Here is a 10,769-nt window from a genome sequence, read left to right as displayed (position 1 = left end):
AAGCAAATACAGGTTCTCATCAATCACTCAAAATCTATTGAAGATACATATTTCAAACTTGCTACAACGTTGCTTTATTGTAGTGGTTACTTTCGTATAAAATATATACGAATAGTAACCTTTAGCACAAGTTTAAACTATCAAGGAGTCAGAATTAATTCCCGGATCGGTTCGGATTTTGACATCAAGACACACAATTAGAAAGTGGTTTGTGAGATTTTAAACTTTAATAGTTAGTGACCCCATGACCCCATGACCCCATGACCCTGTAGCATCATAACGCCGTGACCCCATAACTCCCATAATCTGGGGTGTGCGAGAATGCAGGAACCTGAAACTACATGGGATGGCAGGCTTCTCCAACCCCAAAACCCCATAATCGCATAACCCCCTAACCCCGTCACCCAGGGTGTGCGAAGATATACAACCACGAAACTTTGTGAGAACATGGATCTCATACATCAGAGGTTCGAAACTCCGCGGCTGTGAGATGGCAGGCTTCCCCGTAACCCTATTGCAGTGGACGTGCGAGGATGTGTAACCACAAAACTCTGAGGAACTGAGTCTTTAGTCCTGTTGTAGCTTCGTAATTCTTTGACTCTGATCGTGAGTTTTTGCAATGTAATAACAGGTTACGGGGCTATGGAATTACGGGGTTATGGGGTTATAGGGTTATGGTATAATGCGAATTTCCAATCATTCCAATCACTGATTTATTATTCAAGTTTGAATTCAGTTCAGTTTCAGAATTCAGTTTGAAATCTCAAAGCCACTTTCTAGAGGAGTGTCTCGATATTACGGTCAAAACACGAACTGACTTTAAATTCGGATTCAGCGGGTAAAATTTCTATGGGATACGCTGGTTTGCTCTGCGCTCAACCCATTTTTTTTATTTTGTGTCGCAATGATATTATTAAATGAGATATATATAGAAATGTGCCACATTTATGAATGATTGCTGCTACTCAATGATACTATACGGCCTAACTAAGAGAGTACTTGCTATTTCGTAGGTACTATAATCTGAATTGAATTATACTCGTAATAACTAGCTGGAATCATTCAATTGGGTTTCGACTGTTGTATTTACCATTGTGGCCATCTCATTATAAAAATATGCGATTACATATAAATAAAACATTTAGATTAAAAGCGTTTCAAATTAAAGTTGTAAATATATCAAAAATAGTTAAATGGGTTTAACCTGTGGTTCACAAAAGATGCAGAAAACAGAGCCGCTTAAAAATAAAATAGAATAGGTTAGTTATGAGGTGCAATTGCAAAAAAAAACATTCGTTTTGCAATTCTAGCGCAAGCTGTTTCAATTACTTACTAAAAAGAGAATGGTGACTAATTTCAAATATAATTGGCTTCTTAATACATTTCCTATTGTTTATTAGATTCTTAGAACACTGCAACTTCTTTGACAAGACTTTAACCATTCTTAATTCTGACGCCATTAGCTCATTTTTATTCAAATTCTACGTACAGGCAGCTAGCAACTGAATAATAGAATTGTTATGAATCGTTTTAGGAAATAATGTGACCTCTGCCTTTCTGTTCGTTTTGATGGATTCTGATACACCCTGTACATTAAAAAAAAACTGTCAGATTTTGCACTAAAACTATTTAAATTATTGTTAATACTCGTAAAATGTTAATATGGTAATTTATTGTATGTAAATTAATATTGTTTTTGTAACAATCTTGATTTTTTTATAAGTGTATGAAAGAGCTTCAAGGCAATTACCGAATATCAGGAATGATTTAGATGATTGCTGCTATTCGATACCTCAGATCGGATGCCTTTAGGTTCAATTTTGTACATTTCTTCTTAAGTATCAAATAAGAATTGGGAGAGTGGATCGGTGAACATCTGGCTGTACCAGACAACTCCTTTTTCAATCCATTATCCTGGAAATTTTCTATTCTCTGACAGGTAAAATGTAATACAAGGTACTATTTTATGTGATGGATAATTTAATGCTTTACGTAATTTACATATAATTTGTACAATTTAATACTCGTAATATGAATATTTAAATTATTATATTTATGAACATAAATAAAATAAATGTTTTAATTTAAAAATTAATACTACCTTTCATTCCTGTTTTTTAACTAGCAACTGTACAATATGTACTATGAAATACAATCTTGCAAAAAATATAAGGCCTACGCAAACAATTTGTTTGTAGTAACACAACAAACACATACATAATCACATAATTTAACAATGGACCTTTTAAATGTCATATAAATTTCAATATAAAAAATCCGACAATCCATAAGTATTTCAAGAATATTTACATCAAATAAACTGTATTAATCCAAATCACAATACTTGAGACAGCTATTTAATAAGATAATAAATTATCTTGGCCAGGATCTAACCTGAAACGCGATAACACAAATTGTAATATGGGATATACCTTGTAATAATCAACCAACTTAATGAGCATTAGATCCCCTTACAATGAGTTTCCCATGTTATTAATTCACGTGAAAACTTAATTACGAAGTTCTCAAATGACACATGAACGGCCTGATACAAGATTTCTTATATTTTTTTGTAATGAAATCAATTAAGTAGATATTAAAAATTATAAAAAGCATGCAAGAGGAATTGTAGTATATAAAATTAAATAGGCAAAGTAAAAACAAAAATTCAGTATAGTGGAGTTCGGTATCGTAAATAATGTGTCAGTTCTGATAGAAAAATCAGAATAATTCCTCGAATAATAGTATTTTTGAGATATTTTCGATTTATTCAACTGTGTAGTAAGCTAATTTTAAATTTAAAAAAGAAGTAAGTGGAAATTGACTCGTCTTTGAATAAAATAAAGTTTTTTTTTTAGTTATTCAGACTGATAAACTAAGAACAACACTAAGGTGGACAAATAGATGTATAAATAGTTCAATAAGTATATTTTTCAATAAGCAGCAAACGAAATTATTTTCAATGTTGTAATTAGTAAAATTAGAAGATAATTTAATATTAATAATTATTAATAGTTTATTAAGAATGACTTTATAAAATAATTGAAAACTCCCCTAAGTTGGTTACAATCCGCACAAAAATATTTAGGGAAGAACGGGAAAAACTAATTGAATATGCTTGCTTAACATCGTTCAATCGGGGGTTATGATTACTATTTTATTTGCATTAACTCTCTGATAAGCTTTTTATTCTTAAAATAAATCTTGATAATAAATTTAATAATATTTCAATTTACAATACTTTATTACTTATTTTGTAAAGATTATTTATTTACTCCTAATGTACATTATCTCTTAACTTTGTTTAATAAATAAACATTTGTCTTGTTTGCAGTGCCGTTTGTAACAATTTTTTTTTTTTTTCATTAGCCTAATTCAAGAAAAAAAAAGTAGATTTGATAAGCATACAGATTATAAAACTAAACCGACAAACGAAGATTCTGGGGATGATTTCACATCGATTTGACATAAATCGTTTTACTCAAAAATGCTTCCTAAGGGAGGGTTTTTTGAAGATGACCCTTTGACATATTTTTTTTTAATTGTTCAGGTCGCTGTTTATACACGATCAACCTTAGGGTATGTGTTAACTCGTCACATTTAGAAGGGTCAGCTGATTTTTTAAATTATTTAATTTTTCGACTTTTGGTATTTTTAATATCAAAATCGAAAACTTCAGAGTATTCTAGATTAAAAAAGTACTCTTGTCTTTAGTGGCCAGGGTGTTCCGTACGTGAGAAAAATCTATTTGAAATGTGTATGCTTTGTTTTGCACAATTACAAAGCTACAAATTATTTGCTAATAATTAGTAGTTGGCTTTGGAAAATACGTAAAGTAAAATTCTATAAAAAAAGTTACAATTTTCTATTAAATAATATCAAAACTGGCAAAGATTATAATAAAATAACGATTAACGAGAACAAATGCTTGCACAGGTCCTAGTAGATTATTTCCACGAAATCCTATCCAATCATTTCTGCTAAATATACCCTGATGCTTCATCTCTTTTATGGCATGGGGGATGTCACCAACATAGGACTCCGATGGGCATTATGCATATTATAAATTCCATCCCTCGTGAAAGTATCTTCATCGCAGAATAAAGTATTAGAAAAAGACTTAGGGTTTTGCAACCAGTTAGAATATTCAACAAGAGCGGGAAAATCGGCTTTCCTTGTGCAAAATGTCTTCCGTGAAATCACTGATTCGGTTTCTCTTAATCTTTGGTGTAGGACAGTAAAAGTGGTATGAAGAGGAAATTTTTCGGCATATCGACGTGCCACTGCTCGAAAGTTACATTACATTTCGCCATACGCATATCGACATATTCTACTGCAGTAAACATTTTTAAACAACCGTTTAAACAACCCGAGTTTTTTGTATTTAACAAAAAATGACAATTAAAATTATTGAAAACTAAAACAAAAAGAGTTTGATTGAAAATTAATTTGTAAATCTGGCATTCAAAGCGTAGTTACCCGTTGTTATGTTATCTGTTTTCCAAAGCCAACTACTAAATGTTAGCAAAGAATTTGTAATTTTGTAATTATCGTGCAAAAAAACCATAAACATTTAAAACTTTTTTCTTGCATACGGTACGCCCTAGCCACTCAAAACAAGAGCACCTCTGTAATCCAGAATACTTTGAGTATATTAAAAATAACAAAAAGTCGAAGTTGAAAAAAATATAATTAAAAATATCAGCTGACCCTTCTAAATGTGACGCTTATGGTTACAATTAAAAGATCATTTTTACATTAAAAGACTGTCCGTATAAGAGTTAACACATAACCTAAGTTTAAAGCTACTATATAAATAGTGGTGTGAACAATTAAAAAAAATAATGTGAAAGGACCATCTTCAAAGACCTCCTTCTTTAGGTAGAATTTTCTGATAAGACGATTTATCTCAAATCGATATGAAATAATCCCTAAAATTTGCTGTCTTCGTTTGTCGGTTTAGTTGTATAATCTATATGCTTACGAAATCTAATTTTTTTTCTTGAATTAGGTAAATGAAAAAAAAAATGTGACAAACAGCACTGCTTTCAATTATTGTAACAGACCAATTTTTATTAATTGAACAAAACAAAGAGAAAATATACATTAGGAATAAATAAATTTTATTAGGTCAACCCCTTTAGAGAATGGAAGAAGTTTTATTCTACACAATTTGTTGTTTCGCTTCAAATAGTTGATTTTTAAAACACAGTAGATAATGGTAAAGTTTATATTTCCCGTTTGCTCCAAATTTTCCAAAACTTTTATAATTTAGACATAATTTAAAACCAATATCACTTATAATAGTCGATAAGTAAAGTAGGTAACATTTTATCCTGTATGAAGTTGTCAATCAGCTTAATAAGAATGGTACCAAAATATTTCTGCAATTTGTACTTGATGTGCAGTGTTCTAGGGGTAGTTCCGTTTTATAGTTTTAAAAATTGTAAGTTGGTGAAACAAAATCTGAATAAAATTTGGCTAATGATTTTGCTGGCATATAAGTTCGTTCTGATAATAGGATATTTCATTCTGAGTTTGCCTGAATTTGAAAGTGAGTACAGTTTGATAACTATGAAAATTTTGGAACATCCGACAAATCTCAGTTACTGGCTGATGCCATTTTCTACAGTTTTGTTTTTATTAATATCTAGTAACAAGAAATGGAAGACATTTCTTAAAAAAATTATACATATTAATAGTTTATTACCCTCAAAAACGGATAATTCTCGTAGATATTATGTGAAGCATATTATAAATTTTTTGCTGCATATGGTACTTTTTTACTACTTATACTCTGACAAAGAGATCTTGGAATCACACGGCAATATCATTTACAAAATATGGTTCATCCTATACATAACTTTAGAAGAAGTATTTTGGCTTTACATGGTCATACTTATAAATGAAATTGTACTGAACCTGAAAGAAAAATACGAGGTTTTAAATCAGAAGTTTGTACAGGTGCTTAATATATCCGTAGAAAATAAGTTTATGAGCAAAGATGTGGATTTGATGACCCTAAAAGAAATAAAGAAAATTAAATTCTTATACAGATATATAAATGATTTGGTAGAACGTACGAACGATTTACTTGGCTGGCCAACTTTTTGCTTGATGGCATACACCATGTTGGATGCGTTGACTATTTTGAATTGTTTGGTAGTTGGTGAATACATGCAACTGATATTTACTGATACTTTGGAATTGTTTGCAATTATTGTAAGTAATATAATTAAATTTTGATTACCTAAATAATATAACAAGGGATAGTGAGAAATTGTCGATTATCAAAGGACCATGCGATACATATTTCCTATAATAATTTTTACACTATTTTGCACTATGTTTTCATCCGTTTGACACTTATGCTGCGATTTTATTGTCAATTTCACTAGAACTAAACCTACCTTACTTCTTACCTTTTCTTACCTTACCTTATTTTGCCCGATTTTATCTTATTTGCCTCATTTCCCTGCCTTATGAGGACACAATTTATTAGAGTACTTGCTCAAAATGAAAATTAAATAAAACATTATTAACTTCATGTGCTTTAGATAGACTATGAACTTTGGTATAAAAATTACTGTCAATTTTTAGTTTTAATTAAGGGAATTAATTTATTCAAATTAAAACCCACTTCTTAAAAATCAACTCTTCAAATTCTGATTCTGCTGCATGTTTCTACATAAAATGATAATATTGTATAAATTCACCAGACCGCTGCAAATGAAGTCGTGTAATTGATTTATTTCTTTAGGGAAAAATATGAAAGAATAACCTTAAATTTAAGAAATAAACGGCTTATTTCTTTCAAACATTTAAAGTTGTAGTGTCAGTGTTAGGCAACCGTGTACAAAGTGATAAAAACGTAGTTTCCTATTAAAGGTCGTTGAGGTTTAAACTCAAATCAACTTGTAAAATCATCAAATAGATGTATCTATTTTTTTATTTATATAACACAGCCACAAAAAAAGGTTTTATGAGTCTGAAGGTCATACTATGTCTACTATATGTTTTTGGGGTCGCTGAATCTGAATCTATTTAACCCCATCACGTCAAGAGATATATCAAGGCTCTAAGATAGAATCTATTTAACTCTATAATCCCTCAACCCCTTAACTCCATAACCCTATAACCCCATAACCCCATACCTCCAATAACGATGTTACCCAAGGAACATTGTTCTTGGATCATGGTTTTCATGCAGTCATAGCAGGCATAGATGAAAGACGTACCAGACAGGGTTTAGGCTGCCCAGAATCGGCGACTGGTCAGTGTCCCGCAAAATAAAGCTTCATTTGGCATGATATTTTTTAAATTGAGGGAGAATCTAATGGAGATGATGAAATAGGGAGTCAATAACAATATAGACTTTGTTCCTTGGATCAAACAATCGAACCACTGCGTAACGTGGTTATGGGAGTTATGGGGTCGTGGGATTATAGGGTTAAATATATGTTGTCTATAGAGATACGTGATAAGAGAGCAAGTTAAACTACTGAGTAATGTGATTATTTGAGTTATCGGTTATGGGGTTATGGGAATATATGGTTTTGGGGTTAGGAGATTCGAGGTTGAATGTATAGGAATATGGGGTTATTGTGGGCGCACAGCTCCATTTACAGGACCGTTGTGTGTAATAGGACTTGACAGCTTGGGTTATGAGGTGATATGAGGTTATCCGTAACACCCACAAAGAGTTTATGACACTGTGGGATAATACAAACAGCTGTCAATTTGCTAAGGAGTTCTTATCTGGCCATGTCTAGATCAAATGCCTAGTAACAGGTATTCAAACTGGACACTGCTGGCTAAGGAAGCACCTTCACAAGATGAGGAAGTGTGGAACACCTCTTTGTAGAGGTTGTGAACAGGAAGACGAAACAGTACTACATGCGAATGTACTGCCGTCTCGCCAATAAGAAAATCCGTGTTGGGAGAACGTTGGACTTCTATGGCCTATATCAGAGCAACATAATCACCTTTTTCTCTGTAATAGGTTGGTTAGCGGCTAAGGTGGATTGATCTCCTAACGGGAGGAAGTACAAGGGTCTCAATGGGGCCTAAGTGCTGTAGCTTTTAAGCTACCATCACGAAATTCCATAATGCAGATTCCAGATGGGGTTATGCGTAAAATCTGACGTGATGGGGTTAAATGGATCACGGATTCGGGTTCGGTTCAGACTATAAACATTTTTTTGTATGTGTGGCTGTGTAATCAACGACCAAGTTATTTGTAGGTGTTTTCTGTAAAATTTTAGTCTAAAGAATTTTTCCACCGTTTTTAGAAGATGCCTCGAATCGGAGTTTTAAGAGAGTTTTTTACAAAAGTGTATGTTATAGAATAGGAACAAACAATACCAAACTGACCATAATTAAATTTGAAGAAACCTCCAATTAAAAAAAAAATAGTCTTTATTCATTCATATCCATCTCTGAATGATCATATCTCCCTTGTAATATATTTTAGGACTTAAGTACGATTTTTTTATGGACATATTTATAAAGACCGTGCGGTATTTATTAACAATTATCTCTTTATACCAGGCCTTATTTTAAAATTTTGGTACATCAAGAAGTACATTTTCTATCATATATCCTTTCTATTTCAGATATACACCGTGTATATAGCACTGTCATGCGACTTTACAAGTTATGAAGGTAAAAAGATTATTACATTGTGCTACGATCTAGAAGATAAATTTCCAATGAAGTCGCCAATTCGAAAAGAACTGCTAGAAGTAGCTGTACAGGCAAAACATTTTCCTCCTAAGTTTGTTTCGATGGGGTTATTTGATATCAACAGGAAAATCCTATTGTCGATGGTAGCCACCATTACTACATATGTAATTGCCATTATACAATTTAATAGTGTCTTATGAACACGCTACATATAAAGAAGAAAAAAATCGCAATCTTTGAATCAAAAGTATATTTGTTTGATATATTTGTCTTAGCATATCAATCACACCATATCCTTGGATTAAACAAATTCATCATAAATTAGATACAGTCCGTACAATATTTGTTGAGATACAATTCCAAGGAAAGAATCGAAGAAACACGACTTCGTAACTGCAAAATACAGTATGCACTGCAAGCTGCTACGATGAACGCCACGCCGCCAATGCCTTCCTACCTCGGGTGTCGAATGTGGTTAATTCCAAGAAAGTGACGCAGGGGTTTTCTTGGAATTCTATCAATAAAAATATCGTACGGACTGTATAATTAATATCAGATACCTACTATTATGTGAGGACGTATCCTTCACGATCGATTTGGGGTGGGCTCTACCAATCCACTTGAATTAAATTATATTTTTCTTAATTACCTTTTTATACTTAATTTATTTGAATTTATATAAATAGGTTTTTCATACAGTATGTTCTGTGTAGATGAATAAAGCAAACTTATATTTTTTAATGGGACACCCTATAATATTTTGCGATGTTTGTTATTCATGACTTGGACATTAAACCTGACAATTTTTCTTTCAGGGGATATTTGCACAAACATTTTTTTCAAGGTGCAAACACCAAAAGCGATTTATTTGTAATTCAACTGATACAATTAAGTGTATCACAGACGTATTTGCATAGATCAAAAAATGTTCAACACGTTAATTGTATGTAAGGTTCAATAGAATTACAAAGTAAAATTTTTTGAATATTTTGTGTAAATATCATTTATAATACATTATTCTAAAGGATATTTTACGTATATTTTTAAGATTGGAAAATATATAGCGTGTTTAGAAAAGTTTGTTATAATTGAGAAAGATGAAAGTTGTAGAAAAACATCGCGTTTTCTACATAAAAAATTGTATTAAACTTTTTACTAAAATATAATATTTTCACAAAGAAGAAAGTTACAGTTAACGTCCAAAATTGAGGAATGTCAATAAAGATATCTTGATTCGGATTTCGTTGCTCAACATTTCTCGAGAATAGAGGACGTGATATCGAAACTACTTTGTTTCTATCTTTTCGGGAAAAAGGAGACACCCCAAAAGTGTGCAAAACTGTACCTACACTCTGTACACCACATAACACTGGAAATATCATTATTTACAACACGGTATGGTATATACACTATTTTTAAAATACTTGTAATTAGAAATGAAATCATTATGTATTTCAATGGAAGTGAGTTTAGTTAAATTGTGTGTGTAGGTATTACTCGCTTTTCTGAGTAAAACTTTTGCATAAAATTTAGTTTTATTAAAAGTACAATTGACTTTATACAAACTGTATAATAGTAACAATAAAAGATATTAAATGGAATCTAGAAAAGCCTTATTTCAGTGGTTTGGAGAGCTTTTGAAATATTTACCAGTCTTTCTGTCGATAATTCAATACTCATAGGATTACATAAAAAGAAAACATTTCTGTAGCAGAAGTTTTCAAATATTCTTCAGCCATTGCATTAGATAATTTAGACCGAAGATACATTATTTATCTAATCTCAATATAATTATATTGTTATTAGGTGAAATATAAAGTAAAATAAAATTAACAGAACTACAAAAATGATTTAACTTTTAATTTTATTTTGTTAAATACTTCGTTCTATATCCCAAAATGACAAATAATACTTGTCATTATCCACATTACTTAACTGAAAATAAATTATAAAATAACCAACAGAAATAATCACATATGTAATAAATAATATTTGTTTACTCTTTAAGTCTTTATACCCAAAAACTGCTCAAAAAAATTTTTTAGAGTTATTAAAAAAAGAACAGAAAAATAGAAGCTTCAAAG

General features: G+C 31.3%; 1 protein-coding gene across 1 annotated transcript; it reads left to right on the top strand.

Annotated features, from left to right (window-relative positions):
- The first annotated feature begins 5,772 nt into the window (after window positions 1-5,772).
- On the top strand, window positions 5,773-8,885 carry LOC111691580. Its single transcript, XM_023454650.1, has 2 exons — window positions 5,773-6,222; window positions 8,616-8,885. Exons 1-2 carry the CDS (start codon window positions 5,773-5,775, stop codon window positions 8,883-8,885), a joined length of 720 nt encoding a protein of 239 aa, XP_023310418.1.
- Window positions 8,886-10,769: the final 1,884 nt, after the last annotated feature.

This window comes from Anoplophora glabripennis, unplaced genomic scaffold (genome assembly GCF_000390285.2).
Source record: "Anoplophora glabripennis isolate ALB-LARVAE unplaced genomic scaffold, Agla_2.0 scaffold341, whole genome shotgun sequence".
In the NCBI taxonomy this organism is placed as follows: domain Eukaryota; kingdom Metazoa; phylum Arthropoda; class Insecta; order Coleoptera; family Cerambycidae; genus Anoplophora; species Anoplophora glabripennis.
The sequence above is the reverse complement of the archived record's forward strand: the minus strand, read 5'-3'. Positions and strand labels throughout refer to the sequence as shown.